This window comes from Bidens hawaiensis, unplaced genomic scaffold (assembly GCF_021521415.1).
Source record: "Bidens hawaiensis isolate Kalapana, Puna unplaced genomic scaffold, B.hawaiensis_p1.1 tig00419429_1, whole genome shotgun sequence".
In the NCBI taxonomy this organism is placed as follows: domain Eukaryota; kingdom Viridiplantae; phylum Streptophyta; class Magnoliopsida; order Asterales; family Asteraceae; genus Bidens; species Bidens hawaiensis.
In genome coordinates, this window is record NW_027504857.1 from 274563 (window position 1) to 292757 (window position 18195).

Below are 18195 nucleotides of genomic sequence, written 5' to 3' on the forward strand. Positions count from 1 at the left end.
ACAAAACTGGTGTTTCAAACCGTGTTGCTGATGCCTTGAGCAGGAGGGGGAATCTGCTTGTTGCTGTGAGGATCAATGTCCTGGGGTTGGATGTTATTTGTGAGCAGTTAACCACTGACCCGTATTTTTCAGTTGTATTGCAGGATGTGCAAGCGGGTCAGAAGTCAGACTTTCTTTTACATGATGGGTTTTTGTTCAAAGGAAATCAGCTATGTATTCCTGACTCTAGTCTTCGGTTGAAAATTATTCAGGAGTTACATGGGGAGGGTCATGTTGGTCGTGACCGAACTTTACATTTGGTGCAGTCTTCCTAGCCTACTATGAGGAAAGAGGTAGATTGTTATGTTAAAAGGTGTCGAATTTGCCAAGTCTCAAAGGGAACTGCTACTAATGTGGGTCTCTATATGCCTTTACCAGTCCCTTCAAAGCCTTGGACTAACATTAGTATGGATTTTGTGTTGGGGTTACCTCGGACTCAGAGGGGTAACGATTCGATCTTTGTTGTTGTTGATCGGTTCTCCAAGATGGTGCACTTTATTCCTTGCAAGAAGACGACAGATGCAGTTAATGTGGCTCAATTATTCTTCCGGGATGTTTATCGTTTGCATGGTTTGCCATCTTCTATTGTTTCTGACCGGGATACTCGTTTCTTGAGTTATTTTTGGCGCAGCCTATGGAAAATGGTGAACACTCAACTTAACTTCAGTAGTACCTATCACCCTCAAACGGATGGGCAAACGGAAGTTGTTAATCGGTCCCTTGGTAATCTTTTACGATGTCTTGTGGGTGATCATGTGAAGTCTTGGGATCAAAAGTTATGTCAAGCTGAGTTTGCTCATAATCATGCTGCCAATCGAAGTACCGGGTTTAGTCCTTTTCAGGTGGTTTATTCTGCTCAGCCACGGGACCCCTTGACCTGGTTCTGTACCCAAAAAGGTGAAGGATTTTGTTGAAGGGCTACATGATATTCACAAAGATGTGCATGACAACCTGGTTCGAGCCAAGTCAAAGTACAAGCAAGCTGCTGATCAAAAGCGAAGACATGTTGAATTTGAAGAAGGTGATTTTGTCTGGGCTGTTTTGACAAAAGATCGTTTTTCTGTTGGGGACTACAACAAGTTATCGGCTAAAAAGATTGGACCCGTGGAAATTGTGGAGAAAATAAACTCAAATGCTTATCGTTTAAAACTACCGAGTCACGTTCGTTGTTCTGATGTGTTTAATGTGAAGCATTTACTACCTTATTACGGGGACACTTCTGAGGATGAAGATGTTGCGGATTCAAGGTCGAATTTTTTCTATCCAGGGGGAATGATGTGGGCCCAAGTATTGAAGACCGGGCTATTATGTTTCTAGAGGCCCAAGATCGCGCAACAAAGGGTTGCCCGTGAAAACGGGCACAACTTGGCCCACGAAGCTCCGTTTTAGGCCCATTTCGTATTAGAACTCTTATTTATAGTTTGGTTATGTAATTCAGAAAGACATAATTGATTTTGATAATAATTGTTTTTTCCTCTTCATTTTCCCTTAGACCTTTGGGTGGGATTTTGGGAGTTTTGTGAAGTTCTTCACGGTTATTCGTAGAATCAACGTGAATCGATCTTCTGTTTGGTTTTACCGCTGCATCACCGGAATCAGTCTCTATAACGATGTATACACCAGTGTTATAGAATTGCCTTATTTGAACGCCTGTTCGAACATCCATTATTTCTCTGATGAGGGCAGGGACATGCTTTCTTTCACACATCTTGCAATATGCAACAAGATGGCTTGTGTGCAGTAATAGAAGCAATTCCTTGTCTTTGTTCGGTTCTTTTATCATCTTTGAAAGTTGCAACATGTGTAGGCCGATGCTTGGAGTTCGCTCTTGATAGCAAAATGATAGCAATATCACCGGTAACGGATAGAAATTGAAATCGAAACTAAAACGGATAGTTCAACGGCTCGTTTTCGGATACAGACACACCACCGAATTAAACCGAAGGACGTCTAACACGCGTTTAGGATACAGAATTCACCACCTAAACTTGTGATTAGATTCCAAAGATCACCATTCAAGTTGCCACACTTGAATTAGCATTGGAGAATCAACTTTACTCAAAATCCATTGAGATAAAATTAACACACAATATTTTAATCAAACTTCAACTCCTGCTCCATATCTGTGAAGTTTAATACATAAAGAAACGATAATAAAAACTACCTACTACCCCATGATCTCTAATCATGGTATTAACTTAGACAAACCAACTTAAAACAAACAAAATGAAAATTACATGCAAATTAATTAACTTATGCATAAAAATAAGTAACAAAACTAGCTGAACGTGACACGCATGCATATGTATATCAGCTCTGTTGCCAATTTGTTATCTGTTGGGATATCAAGAGAGAAGAACGATTTAGATAGTTTGGTAGAACAAATTTGAATGACATAATGGTTAAATGAAGATTTTGACTAACTTGGTGAATAAATCAGATGCAAACAGATGTTTAAATACACATACAAAGGTAGTTATGTAAACCGTTAAGCAGTAACATAAATTAAACAACCAGACACTATAACCTCGGTTATAAACCAATTAACAGTCGTTAATGCCTACTATAATTACCTGAATAATGCAGCTAATGTCTTAGGGTTACATGATACACATAACATTAATTTTAAATATCAATAAAACAAAGATATCAAATAGCTTTTGGCGTTTCGCATGATTTCCATACTTCTATTGCATGTCACATAACCACAAACGAATCAAAAGTTACAGCTATTTTAAGTTGGAGTTCTAATTAACTCCCGATCATCTCACATTCAATATATCACGTTACTGATTGATAGTTGGCAAACAAATTCCAGTTCTACATACACGAAAGAGTAAACAGTGGTATATTACTATAACAGATTAATACCTTTCTAAAGTTGGATAGGTAGAAAATACAAATATGCAAATTGTTTTTGAGTATCAAATATTCATACACATATAATTGGAAAAAAAACATACATAGTACTCAACTAACTAAAACTTGTGATACATACTAATTATAACAAAACCTACATGTTTGCAAACAAACGATACGTTCTGGCATCTAGAATGATTTGTCGCACCGAAGCAACAGCCCCCATCACTGAGAGACCAGTTGACCCTACACCGATCACTGTATTGACCCAAAAAATTAAGCCTTTTTTGGATGGTTTGAATGTCAAGTTGTAAAAAACCATGGGCAAAATAAAGTCCAAAGGTATGCAACCAAATGCACCGAATAATGCCATTATGTCTCCAAAGAAAGGAAGCATTGCTGCAAAAGTGGTTGCAATGATTACCGATATTGATCTTGTTATAAGCCGAGGCACAAAGTTTCTAGCCGATAACTGACCCTTCTTCGGATCTGCAAATCTTCGTTCTAAAACCACATTTGATGGTTGCAAGTAAACCTAGTATGAGAAAGTTAACATGGGTTAATGACACTCATAATTACCAAATCATAATATATATGAAAAAGATTAAAAAAAAGGTTACCAAAGTACAAGATGCAACTTGTAAAACAGTAAAGCCATTGGTCATAAGAAGGAACCATTTGGGCAACAATGGGTTAGAACCCACCATAAAGTTTTGAAGAACAGAGCTATCCACTTGGTTACCAAAAGCCCAATAACCAGAAATCCCAACACTAAAATAATTTGAGATTACAACTGCATAACACACTAGTAGCCCTTTGAACATCTTGCCCTTAACCGGCTCTGCTATTGTAGCCTGTTCCAACCCAAAAGATAAATGCATAATAAATTACTATATAAGGTTTTATATATACATTTATGAAAAATATTACAAAAAAGGACCTGTATCTCAGGAATAATCCCGTTTCCATATGTCGTACAAATTATCGAAATAGCATTGAAAAAGCCGAATATACGATTTATACCAACTCCGGTCAAGGAATAGTTCCTGGGAGGCGCTTTATGGGAATTTCCTACAAATTAACAGTTCCTTTTTTTCAGTTACCTTATCTAACCGTAATTATGATAACGCGATATCTAACAATAAATGTTACTTTATCCGAACATAAATAAGATAACGGATATCAAACATTCCCTCAATATCATTATCATTAAATCAGTAAACGACATGAAAGCGTGTATCGATCGGTTGATACATAAATTTAAAGTTACCTATGTAAATTGCTCCAGCAGTTGTACAAGCACAATAAGCAAAACACAAGATGAGTGACACAAGATTGATGTGTCTCAAGGAATGAAAAGATGGGATTTGTGCCAAAATGAGTGTAAAGCTTCCAAATATCACAATAAAATGGGATAATTGCATACTCCCATCTGGTCTTGCCAATAGGTATATAAACTGCACAATAAATGTTATAAATATTCAACACTAGTACTTCTATGATAATGATGATGCTATAAGAACAAGATCCTCAACAATTTGTATCAAATGTTGCTCACCTTGAGGCTTTGCCCTCCTAGTAGAGTACAAGCAATAACCGCACCATAGCACGATCCTAACTGAAGAGGGCCCACATAGTACCGACCCCATCCCGGGCCTGTTAAGAAAAATTAAACAATTAGTTTAATGATTGATTATATATGTTAGCGCGACAAAGATATGGTTGTAAATTGTTACCTAAAATGTCATGAGCCATGTCGCGGAACCTAAGTTGGCGGTGACCAAGCTCGGCATGATGTTCCAATACTAGAGATAGGAGGTTGTAGGAGTAGAATGTGATGATTCCGGCAAGTGCCAGAACAGCCACGCCGCCCTCCCACCCCAACAATGCTAAGGCAAATGGTAGACTTAGTAGTGCCGGTGCTACGATTGCGGTTGTCAAATGGTACCCACAATGCAACCATGAACCTATGGACATGGTACCACAAACATGTGTATAATTAACATGATGGTGCCAAAATTAAAAGTCTGGACTAAAAACGGTCAAGATATATATATTTATATTTAGAAAAGTGAGTTTCACCGACCGCTGGATTCACTATGATCACTGGCTAATTAATATATCAAAATTCATAAAATAAAAATAAAAATACATAACTAAAATTGGGTTTTCTAAATATCCATTCACTATGATCACCGTCTTCATAATATACCAGGCCTATTAGTAATCAAGCTTATAACAAACTTAGGTAAGCAATAAGCACATGTTAGACAAGTGGTAATGGTAAAAGTCAGAACATCGGATGATGATTTGGAATTGATCGGCTGATCATTGAACCGTTCGAAAGTTTTCTATGTGTATGGGTTTTTTTTAGTACTCGTCTTGGCATCTGAAATCTCGGAGACGGCTTGGGTGAACTAAACAAGTATATCTTGCCATCGTTGGAGCAAAACTCAACATAATCTCTAAAAAATATCTCTTGCCCACATAGTACTCATATATGCTTACATAGCTGCATGTAAAATATGCATACAGAAAACTATATATATAATCATGATACTTACCTCGAGATTTAAGAACGAATAGAGCTCCAGCATCAAGCTTCTTAGGGGGAGTAGGTTCGGTGGTTGTAAGTTCGTATGCGTCAGCCGGAGATATATTCCGGTTGGTGGGAGCCACCGTTCCCATGAATATATATATTTGATCAGCTGTTGTTTGTCTTTCTTACAGCAAAGTCAAGCTAAATGAGTGGGGATGATAGTTTCAAAGGCGGCTATATTTTCAAATGAATCTTTTATACCATAAAATTATTATTTTTTATTATTTAGTGGTTATATATTCAAACATTTATAATTGTTTTGTTTAATGTTGAAAATGATATCAATTTTTTAATATTGCAACGTTATTTAATTATACTTAAATAGTTCTTAATGAAAAGAAAGTGTAACATTAATTTATATAGAATAACTAAAATATGCTACAATGAATGCAAAATGAAGTAATTCAATGATTGTTTAAATTCAGTCTGGTTGGTAGTCCAGTGATATAGGCAAAGTTTATTAAACATTCAAAGTTTTTGAGTTTCAATAACGAAAAAAAAAATCAAAGGAAAAATATATATAATAATCGCATTTTGGTTGATTCTCATGTTGTGTATGGTATATGGATATCCACGTGATTAGAATCATCCTTGTTGGTTATGAATGGACCCTGATAAATAAGCAGGAGTGCTAAAATGGGTCATATTCAGTGGGCTAATGATATATAATTTTTGTATAAGAAAACCTCGATTTTAATGGTATGATTTTAACAGAATAATAATAAAAGTCATTTGTGTCTTATATAAATGTAGGAAACACGGGATTTATCTAATACGCGCATCAAATGAGTCTCTTTCAATAATAATGCATATGGCCAAGTTACAAATTAATGAGGTCACCTTTAGAGTATAGTCCACATGATTCAATTATCGTGTATTGTCGTTTTTGTTACTTGGACACCATATGAGACGAAGACGATATCATAACAATACGAGACATCATAATTGTTGCATCACTTGTTCATGGTTATGGTTTTGATACCATGAACCACTACTACAAAAAATGTTGTTTAAAAGCGGTTTTTGGGTAGGTTAAAAGCGGTTTAGAACCGCTGTTGATATGCTCGTTGTTTATGCTTACAAAGACTCCATAAACAGCGGGTTTGTTAAATAACGGTTTAAAATTTTGTTAAACAGCGGTCATAATATACAACGGTTTTCATAAACGGCGGTTATATATACAGCGGGTTTTGGGTTCATAAACAGCGGTTATTTATACAACGGTCATAATTATATACAGCGGTTTTGTATATTATATTTACAGCTATCCATCCCATATGCAGCATAATTTATCCATCAACAAAATCATTAATATGCAGCTAATTTCATACTAGATTATCAAGCAACATTATTAATAACACTTACATCCCAAATTATCTAGTTTCATAAAGGATACCAAAATACATAATCCAAGATTATCAATTGAGAATCATTGTGCCCTTACAAACATTCTATCCAAAAGTTTTGGAATTAATCTCATAATCATATCGTCGAGATTCGCCAATGTAGCCAATGTCGAGTCGTGCCAAATCTAAAAAAGATAAATACAAGTTAGAATAGCAAGAGAAAACCACAACCATAAATATAAGAACCCGACCCAAACTAACGCAAAAGCAAACCGAACAACCCAACACAAACTAACCCAAACGAAAACCGAACACCGACCCGAACTAACCCATACCCAACAACCCCAAAAATAAAAATATCCAAAACGAACATTTTTTATTCATTCACATGTAAGCCCGAAACCGAACAACCCGCACATTTTTTTTAGTAATATCCAAAATGAACATCTTAAAAGCTTTTTTTTACAACAACATCTAACCCGACATCCATACAACCCGACCCTAACAATTCGGGTTATTCGGGTTAATTAGCTATTTTGGATTCGGGTCGGGTTAATCGGGTTCGGGCTTTTTTGACACCCCATGTTCAAACATATAAGCTTACGGAAACTACTTACAAGGTCGGGAGATTGATTTTGATGATTGTGGACAAATTCAAACATATGTTTTATAACCATGTAACCGCATTCTCAATAGCTCTTTTTGTTGTTTGCACTACAACAAATTTATATAAAAAAATTAGAAAAATATTAACAAATACTAATGAACTAGCAAATTATAAAACTTACGTTAACCATTTTCCACGTTAATGCTCCTTCCCCGAAAGCGTCTTCAAATATTTTCGAAAGAAGATAATTATTTTTATTTTTATACCTTTTAAAGAATCTAAAATAAATCCTTCTTTCTTTTTGGGGGAGATAATAAATAGAATCCAGTGACCGTTGCAAAACACAAATTATATAATAATTAAATAATATGTAAAAATGAAATAAATATAAAAATTTATTGAAATAGGCTATGAAAAACAAAATATGTGTTACCTTGCCAAATATGGTGCAAGAATATATTCTTTATCACCATGATAACTTGATATGTCAAGAATGTGACTTTTAACCTCTTCGGGTGTAAGTCGGCATGCAACTTCGGCTATCGTTGATACACTAAAGAAACCCAATGGTCTTTCTTTACGAACGGATTCCTCTTAAAAATAGCTTAATTAAGAAGAAAAAAACATGATACAGTTAATAAAATTAAATATATATATATATATATATATATATACCGATATATTGTACAAAATACAAAAACTAACAAACTTACATTGTAAACCAATTAACGAGTGCGGTATCAAGCCAACCTTTGGCAAAGACTTGTATAAGCAGCTCATACTCAAAGCAATCAAATAAGATGCTGGGAAACATACCATCGGGTGTAGAAAAATAGAACGCACGAGATTCACGTGTAAAGTGGTTATGCAATTCATCAACCAAATCTTTAATCCTTCTAGCTCGATTACTTATTACCTTCAAAGCCTTATCTATCGTTTTGTTGCGTTCATCTTCATCCTTATTAGTGGTTTTCTCCACCTTTGGTTGTTCAACATTAATCTCTTTTTTGTCCGGTTGTTCTTCATCCTTATCAATGCGTTTGTTCATTATTGGTTGTTCAATGCTAAGCTCCTTTTGAAGTCGTCCAACTTGATTATCTTCTAGATCAGCCCACTACATTAACAAGAAATTTTTTATATTATAAACACACACATATTACTAAAGTGAAGTGAGTAATTACCAGTGAATTGACAACATCATTATCCATATTTAAGTTATATGAATGCTCGTGATTTTCAAGCCGATCGTCTTGGAGCGGAAATGGTACATAGGGTTCATCACCGCTTCTCGGTGCACTATTACTCGGGCCGTTTCTCGAGCCACTTGTTGATTTGTTGGGTGATTCAACATTTAAAATCTACAAATAAACAAATAATGTATATTAATAACTAATACAATAATATATAGACAAAACAAAACTATAACAGAACCTAACCAAACAATTAACAGATGGTTATGTTAAGCCAAAACCAATTAACAGAACCTAACCCTTAACTGAACTAAACTGCGCACACCCCCGTATACAAGTATACAACTTATAAATTAGCCAAACATACCTTCGATGCATATTTAGGCCACTGAACAAAACCCTTGATTTGAGACATTTTTGCAATGCATGTCGTGCGGGACTCTTTAGGGACAGATAAATTCATGTATTCCGACACAACATAATCAACTTGCACTTTTAAACAACCCTTTTTTATGAGTGTGTCATGTACAAGTGTATCAGCTGAAGTAGGATATACCGAACCTTTAGCTATAGTTATTTGGCAGTCCACCTCATAGTGCATTAACAATTAACACGGATATATGCCATGCAAAAACATAAAACGTTAATATATGTCTGTTTAAATCAGTTTGAGTTAACTTAAAAATCAGTTTTGGTCAACTTTGACTACTTAAAACTCAACGTTGTTAACAAGTCAAAATAACCCTCAATATTAATACTAAATTACCTGAATATTTGCATAATCCACGTGAGATGCACTCAGCGCGTCCACAGTTTCGCTACTTTGGTTCACGTTCACCCCCTCATTGCATGCTCCTTTGAACAAACCTCCGGCAACTTGTGATGAACCTATAAATTCAACATACAAAATTACATTGATATATATATATATTATAGACAAATATATTAATGTATATTAATGTAATTACCTATTACGGATGAAATTGCCCGAGTTCGGCCTCCGTGCTTTGGTCCAAGCAATCGTGTTATTGGATCAGACCGCTTTTCGAAATATGTGCCGTCTTCCTTTATTTCTTTTTCAACACGAACCTATAAGAAAATATAAATGTTATAACATCGAATAATTTTATATTTATAAATAGATATACACGTGTTTACCAAATCGTTGATTTTTTTCATCTTGAATCTCATACAAACGAGTTTTTTTGTCCTTACGAGCTCTACCAGCAGCAAACCATTGAGACCGTTGATCTTTCAAATCATCAAAATGTGGATTAATTGACACAAGTTGAGGCCACAAGGTATGAAAATTATCCTTCAAGCCTCTAAATCCAGCGCGTCCTGTGAGGGGGTGGTTTTTTTGTGCGTTTGCACTTGCTATTGTTTTTTCACGTTTTTCCTATGCATCAATACACAATAACTAATATTACAAAAATATAACAATATAATAATAATAATAATAATAATAATAATAATAATAATAATAATAATAATAATAATAATAATAAATAATTAGCATATACCAAGGCTTCCGGGCTAGTCTTTGCCTTTACGAATTCTTCCCAATGCGACATGTCGAGCCATGGATATCTTTCAAGAGGATTTTTGTTGGGATATACGAAATTTTGTGCCAAACTACTTCGGAAATCGTTACGATAGCTCACAGCTTCTTAAGTGTGACATCCTTTGCCTTATCGTCTTTGATATTCCAATCCTCCTAAATATTTACAAAACAAATGTTAAATGATAATTTTTAAGAAATATTTCATGTCAACAAATTTACAATATTAGTTACAATACCTTGACTTCCAACCAAAACTTGTCCCACTCTTTGTCTGTGATACAACTCGTCTCAAGATGATAAGAAAACCTTGCTCTAACTAACTTTCCAACCGATGTAGCATATCTTGCTCTAGCCTTACACAAGCTAGCATATCTTCATCAAACTCAAGTTTTAAATCTTCTTTCCTTTTTTTGGACATACTTATTGTCTGCCATAATGTTTTACAATAACAATATTAATTCATTATTAAAAAATAAAGTAATCTCCTTTATTTATTTAACATAGTCTAAAATTAAAAGATATTAAAACTGTTACTAAACTAAATTGTAATCTCCTTTTATTATTTAACATATTAACATATTGTCAGCCAAAAGACTTCACATAAAAGAATCTGCACACATGTTCATATTTAATTCACCAAACCAACCTACCAATTGAAATTTTAATATTTCTGCATATATATACACGTACATGTATTAAACAATTGGCATTCACATGTATTTAATAATTGAACAACCGATAAGCAAGAGACCACATAAAAAGCTTCAATGGTCCAAATAATTATTCTACATATAAAAAGCTTCAAATGGTTCCAAAACATTACCTTTTCGTCAAATCTGGAGTAAAAAGCTTCAAACTAAAGATAAATAGTTTGAAGAAAGACAGCAATTAGGGTTCTTCGTTTGGGGGTTTTGATTTCGGCGATTGATGCAATTAGGGTTCTTCGTTTGGGGGTTTTGTGTGTCGCAAAGATTTTGGCAGATCTAGTCTGATAATAATAATAATAATAATAATAATAATAATAATAATAATAATAATAATAATAATGAATAATGGTGGGTTGGCAGATGGAAGATTTTGGGGGTTTTGATTTCGGCGGGATTGATGTGTTGCTTTTCCCTCCAAGTATTATTCAAAAGATCATTTTGATTAATTTATATGTTTGGTAATCTAGTGTTAATATATATATATGTTTGGTAATTTATATGTTTGGTAATATATACTAAGAATGATTTTCATAATCTGGTTTTTGTTTTACCTCTTTGTTAATTTGCATTATATATTTTAATGTGTAAATTTGATAAATAAAATAAAATAAACATCACTGATTGAATATAAATTAATTAAAAAAAAATACAATATTAATAAGAAAGAAATACATTCCCTGACTAAACATCCATTTCGTCAACATGTATGCCATCATTGTGATCTGATCGTGAGTATATTGCAGTGCCGTCAATTACATGATTTACCGGTTGAATACCGACTGAAAACGGTGGTAGTTCATCAAACTGATAGTATTCTTCCTCGTCTACGACATTATCAACCCCAATAATACGTCGTTTTCCATGCAATACAATGTGGTATGTGGTAATATGGATTACTAGGTGAACCATCACATCAAAAAATGATGGTGGAAAGTACATCTCAAGCTCACAGAGGGTGACAACGATTTCGTCTTGCAATGCATCCAATGACTCAGGATCAACAATTTTTGAGTGAATTGTGTTAAAAAACAAACAAAGTTTCGTGATAGTGTGTCGAATATTATCCGGTAACAATCCACGAATTGCAATAGGAATCATATGTGTCATCAAAACATGACAATCATGAGACTTCATACCAAGCAACTTACGATCTTTCAACGACACCAACCTTTTAATGTTTGCAGAATAACTAGATGGAACTTTAATATCATGTAAACATCTACAAAACTTCTTTTTTTCATCGTTCGACATAGTATAGCACGCAGGCGGGAGAAAAAAACCTTTGGTTGTCGGAACAGGATGAAGCTCTTCACGTATTCCCATTTTTACCATGTCTTGACCAGCTTTAAACCCATCTTTCGTTTTACCAGGAAGGTTTAACAATAAGCCTAGTAAGCTGTCACATACATTTTTCTCAATATGCATAACATCTAGGCAACGTCTAACTTGTAAATCCTTCCAATATGGTAAATCCCAAAAAATTGATTTTTTTTCCAAATGACTCCGGTGGATTTGACTTTTAGACCTCTTGTGGATTTGACTTTTATGCCTCTTCTGGATTTGCGTTTTATGCCTATTGTGGATTTGGCATTTTTCTAACCACGAACTACTTTTCCAAACACGGTATTAATATTTTTAACTCGATCAAATGCATCAAATTGTTTCCTTATCGATTCGTGCTCAGTGGATCCATCAAACTCTTTCTCTTTCTCTCGATAAATATGATCACAGGGAAGGAACTTCCAATGTCCCATGTACACCGTTTTTTTACAACCATCCAACCACTTCGAAGTTGTCTTGTCTTCACAAACAGGACAAGAAACTTACCTTTGGTAGTGTATCCTGATAAATTACCGTATGCTGGAAAATCACTTATGGTGCAAAAAATCATGGCTCTCAACATAAATCTTTCCTTTTTATAAGAATCATACACTTCTACGCCAGTGCCCCATAGTGGTTTTAAGTCATCAATCAATGGAGACAAGTAAACGTCAATGTTATTACCAGGTTGTTTCGGACCCTGAATTAACAACGACATCATTATGTATTTTCGTTTCATGCATAACCATGGTGGAAGATTGTAGATGCATAAAAGAACCGGCCATGTGTTATGAATGCTACTCATGGCTCCGAAAGGGTTAATTCCGTCTGAGCTAAGTCCAAATCGTATGTTTCTAATCTCGTTGCCAAATTCTGGATACATATTATCAATATTTTTCCATTGGGGTGAATCCGCAACATGTCTTAATTTTCCATCATTTATACGATCATTTGAATGCCAACGTAATAACTTTGCTTCTTTCTTATTTGAAAATAATCGTTTTAGTCTTGGTATGATTGGCAAATACCACAACAATTTAGCTGGTTGTCCATTCTTCACATCTTCGTCAACATCATCGGTTTTGGTTTTACACTTATACCTCGAAGCGCCACACTTAAAACATTTATGATCATTTTTGAACTTCTTTCTGTACAACATGCAATCATTTGGACATGCATGTATTCTTTTCACTTTTAATCCCATCGGGCACATAAGTTTCTTTGCTTTGTATAACGAAACTGGAAACTCGTTATCTTCCGGAAGCATTTCATGCACAACCTCTAATAGATATGTGAAACTTACATCACTCCACCCGTACTTAGTCTTTGCGTTAAACAATTTCAAAACAGCACTAAGTTTCGAAAATTTCAAACAACCAGTGTATAACGGTTTTTCTGAATCTTCAAATAGACGTTTTAATTTTTCTTGTTCACTGTCACCAATATTAGTCCCTAAATCGTTATACATGTCATTTAAATTGTCATTGACGTCATTTAAATCACCATCGTCATTATCTATTAATTGTGTTTATCATCATTGTCCTTATTTGACGATGTGCCACGATCAGTAAGTGACTCACCATGCATTGACCAACAAGTATATCTAGGTTTAAAACCACGAGATATCAAATGGTACTCTATTTCATTTATATCATTATATCTTTTGTTATTTTCACAACTCCTACAAGGACATCAGATCATTTTATCTCCAACTTTCACTTGATTATCTTTTGCAGCCTTCAGAAAACCTTTAACGCCATTTATATATGTTTTACCAGTATATAAACGACCGTACATCCAGTCTTTACGATCCGTCTGAAAAAAACAAATAAATATATGAATATGATGTAAATCGGTTTTCTAAGGCAGCGAATCCTAACCCACTTTTTGAAAATTATATCTCGCATGCATGCATTTTAACAAGTTGACATTTAAGAAAAAACCGGCAGCATTTCCCCTTAACTCCCCAAGCATGCATATAAACCGCAAGCTCGAAAGAGTAAAAGGAAATAATCACCAGATTTTTCTTAAATGTCAACCCGTTAAAATATATACACATCCTAAACGAGATATAATATTCAAAAAGCAGTCCCAAAAAGGGACAATCCAAAATTTATCTCTATTAGATAAATTTTGGACGGGTATATACTCTAAAAGGCTATAAGATTAGTTAGCGAGTAAGTATAATTTTAATATTCATAAAAAAACCTCAAGTTTCTTACCTCCATGAATATGATGAAAGCTTGAAAATGGAAGAAGAGTGGATGAAGAAGAGAATGAACATGAAAAAGAGTATGAGATGGGCATATATAACGTTACAATTTTCAAATTCTCGTAACTCTATATTTACAGCGGTTTCAAAATTATTTTTTTGAATTTTTATATATATACAGCGGTTATTATCTTTACAGTGGTTCCAAATTAATTTTTTAAATTTCTTATACCTTTACAGCGGTATTACCGTTATTAAATATATTATTATTATTTGTGAACTATAAAACGGTTTTTTTTAAACCACTGTATACGTTATTTAAAAAACGCTGTAAATTTCCATTTTCGTAGTAGTGAACTCATCAACCTATCGTTGGTTATGGTTTTGATATCACTTTTTAGCCCAAATCTTTATAATGAACCTTAACACATGTTCACGTTACATTTCATTAGCGGTAACTAAGTTTATAAGTAAAATGTGTAAGACGTTTGAGCTAAAGTAGGCTTGTTACAAACATACACTTGATCTGCTAGATATTAGTAAGACGAAGGCAAATATTTTATAAGAAAAGGAGTGGCGGTGGGTCAATTACGTCGTTGGGATGACATTAAAGTCATACCACAATAAATTAAAATAATGAATAATTTAAATTCACAGGTTCAATCATATGTACGCTTTTAAAATTGTTTGGTTCAACAATACTCTTATTCGTTATTTTAATAAAGAAAAGGAGGTTTTAAATACATATATATATATATATATATTTAATACGTTGAATTGTAGTGTGCTTCTTTGACGAGACTACTTTATTCCGTCCGTGTTTCTACAGGATCATTTCACAGTCCAAAGAGTCAACTTAATTAGAAAATCTTCTTGGACGACGCTACCTTTCTAGAAAAAGCTTTTATGAAAATCGTACCACAATAAAGATAAACAATTACGTTTTGATAGCAAAATCAAAGTTTGCTACATTTTAATTTTTAAGTTTAATAGTTTATTTTACATATAAATAATTATGTAAAGTCCATTATATATATTATGATGTTTACTCCTTTATTTTGGTTTCATAACCATTATTTGTGCTTTGGCGTGTCAATATAACTATATAAGTTATACAAAAATGACATGGTGATTATCTGATAATGTGACGACAATGTGACGCTAATGCGAAGATAGCACGTTAATTAATTAATGCGGCATATTTTTTTGTTAAATAGTGATGACTTGAAAAAACAATGATAAATTAAAAGCTTGTTAAGCATAAATTAATTTAGTTGGCTCTTTTGATAATTCTAGCCACTTGAACCTTGGTTAGCTAGCTTAGCCAAAGCCCAAATGTCAGGGAGTAATTTGTTGATCAGCTCTCGTCCGATACTTGCTTTCTAAGTATACCGTCTCTTTTGCCAAATCAACACGTACACAACCGCTAATTCAATCATATATGAATCATATTTACGGTAAGCCAAGACAGAATTTTTAGGCCATCTCAAATATATGAACTTCAGTTATCACTAAAAAAGAGAGACAGCCAATGACATAAGATCATGACATTTAAGTATTATTAATCTTAATACGAACCTAAGGGGCAAAAGGTGGATTTTGATCTTGTATAGAGATTCAAATAATGATGTTAGTGCCCGAATATCAATGGGACACGCAACTTTAATCTACTTGTTACTTGTCGCAAGTTTGCTAAAACATATCTTCCAAAATATCATAATGACCATAGCCATGAAACAACACTTTAATCGAACTGCTTTCGTTTTGTTCATACCCTTCACCGTACGTTGCAATCTTTGACAAACTGTTGGAATCCCTCTCAATCATGTGCACGGATATAGTAGTCCTGTAAACACGACCATAAATTGTGATATTTGACGGCCTAGATTAAATACACATGTGAAGATTAAAACTCTTAATAGTTAAGATATGGTGTTAGTGTTATGAACTCACTTGAGAACATGGGAAGCCATCAACAACTCAGGTTCTCCACCCCACACAAAAGGTTTTTGAATCCTCTTGACATATGCATCAAAGTCTCCCTCAATAAACCTTATGTAACATAAAACCTCATTTAGCTCATTTTACATGTAAATCCTTAACAATTAAATTTTTGTCCATTTAAAACTAAACACTAATTCATAATTTTGTAAAAGCTAATGATGAAAACTCACCATTCGATCTCTTTTCGTCTCTTAATAAGCTCATCAACGACCTGCACGCGTGTTAGATTTAATTAACATATGAACCTAAAATAATAATCTAAACATTATCAAAACAAGCAAGCTAGTAATAAACAATTAAGATTATAAATTTATAATACCTGGAGTCTTAATTCATCAGCAAGTTCCTTTTGCCGGTTCTCATCAGGAGCATCTTCCCCGTTTCGCAAACAAACCATATGAGCTATTGCTCGAAACAAGCATCTTCCGTCTGCCGGAACACCTATAAGCATATTCCCTTTCAACTTTTAGTTCCCTCAATTAGCATATAGAAAACAAATAGCTGTCACAAAATGAATAGCCCTTGATAGTAACAATTTGTCAATGGGGAAACTTAATTAAACAGAAGAAATTTATTACTTACAAACTCCCAAGGAAAAAACAAGCTTTTTCCCCATAACATACTCTCAATTTTCAAAGTACCAAATTAGACAATAACTAAAATCATATAACATTGTTTGTAACACACCATCAAATTATATCCAACTTGACACAAAAGTTACTATCATAACTTATAAGGTCCCAAATATATATTCTTTTCATTACCGTTATATTACACTATATATATTTTATGACCAAAAATGAAATGAAAAATTAATCATAATTTTGATGATCAAATTAAAATATAAACCATTTTAATTAATGATCAACCATATTATAAAATACCTGTGACTTTGTAATTAGCAGACTTCTCTAAAACACTCTTGTCACAAATTCCATTACTATTACTATGATCATCATCATTAATAACGGAATTTGTAACGGGTTCCGTAACTTCCACAGGCGGTGGCGCGAGGTAAGCAGCACATATACTGAACAGAAGCCACGCGGTGTGAGGCCGATGAAGCCAGCGAGCCGGACGCATATCCCACGCAACGTTCCATGAACCCTCACCCACAGGGCTTAAATTACGATCAAACAAATAATTTAACCCGTTAGCCGGAAGGCCCCTAACCACCAGTTTCATCGGAAAACTGGTGTCGGAAGCATGAAGGCGATGAGCAACAGAGCTGTAATGACTGGAACATAAGGAGGAACAGAGAAACCAAGGTTTTGGTCGTTCACAAAGCACGTCACCGAACATAATCAAGAGAGAGAAAGTGGGCGTATTAATATTATTATTATTAATATTAATATTAATATTTATAGTGAGAGAAAATGAATGGGTGTGGGTGTGGGTGTGGGTGTGGGTGTGTGGGTGTGGGTGTGGGTGTGGGTGTGGGTGTGGGTGTTTTTGATAGGGTTTTGAGTTGGAGAAATCGACGGTTGTCAGCATGAGCTGTGGAGATATATGCTGATGCTGACTCACGGGGTTTCATGTGTTCATACTATATATATTAATATTAATTTAACAAAGATGTATGTATTCACACATTTTAATTGCAACCGTCGGGAGTAAAACCGTTACGATATGATTTGAATAAATAAAGTACTTTATAAGACAAAAAGTCGGTACCTTTTAAGAAAAATGATTAAAATAATTTTCAATGATAATACGTAAATAATTAAATTTAAATTTAAATTTAAATT

The 18195-nt window shown here is 34.1% G+C and overlaps 2 protein-coding genes across 2 annotated transcripts; both read right to left on the minus strand.

Annotated features, from left to right (window-relative positions):
- Window positions 1–2941: 2941 nt before the first annotated feature.
- On the minus strand, window positions 2942–5649 carry LOC143608745 (GABA transporter 1-like). The gene is made up of 7 exons (XM_077083695.1): window positions 5463–5649; window positions 4635–4865; window positions 4457–4554; window positions 4169–4355; window positions 3839–3969; window positions 3519–3752; window positions 2942–3433 (listed from the first exon to the last, which is right to left on the minus strand). The coding sequence occupies exons 1-7, from the start codon at window positions 5584–5586 to the stop codon at window positions 3053–3055; spliced, it is 1386 nt and encodes a 461-aa protein (XP_076939810.1). The 5' UTR covers window positions 5587–5649; the 3' UTR covers window positions 2942–3052.
- A 10486-nt stretch (window positions 5650–16135) lies between these two features.
- On the minus strand, window positions 16136–17781 carry LOC143608744 (OVARIAN TUMOR DOMAIN-containing deubiquitinating enzyme 3-like). Its single transcript, XM_077083694.1, has 5 exons — window positions 17332–17781; window positions 16767–16888; window positions 16618–16658; window positions 16397–16495; window positions 16136–16289 (listed from the first exon to the last, which is right to left on the minus strand). The coding sequence occupies exons 1-5, from the start codon at window positions 17747–17749 to the stop codon at window positions 16136–16138; spliced, it is 834 nt and encodes a 277-aa protein (XP_076939809.1). The 5' UTR covers window positions 17750–17781.
- Window positions 17782–18195: the final 414 nt, after the last annotated feature.

Coding starts and splice junctions, on each gene's coding strand:
- LOC143608745 (XM_077083695.1), bottom strand. CDS start 5,586: ATGGGAACGGTGGCTCCCACCAACCGGAATATATCTCCGGCTGACGCA. Junction 4,866..5,462: donor ATTCGTTCTTAAATCTCGAG/GTAAGTATCATG, acceptor CCATGTCCATAG/GTTCATGGTTGCATTGTGGG. Junction 4,356..4,456: donor TAGGAGGGCAAAGCCTCAAG/GTGAGCAACATT, acceptor TTTATTGTGCAG/TTTATATACCTATTGGCAAG.
- LOC143608744 (XM_077083694.1), bottom strand. CDS start 17,749: ATGTTCGGTGACGTGCTTTGTGAACGACCAAAACCTTGGTTTCTCTGT. Junction 16,889..17,331: donor TGCTAATTACAAAGTCACAG/GTATTTTATAAT, acceptor ATATGCTTATAG/GTGTTCCGGCAGACGGAAGA. Junction 16,496..16,617: donor AGACGAAAAGAGATCGAATG/GTGAGTTTTCAT, acceptor ATGTTACATAAG/GTTTATTGAGGGAGACTTTG.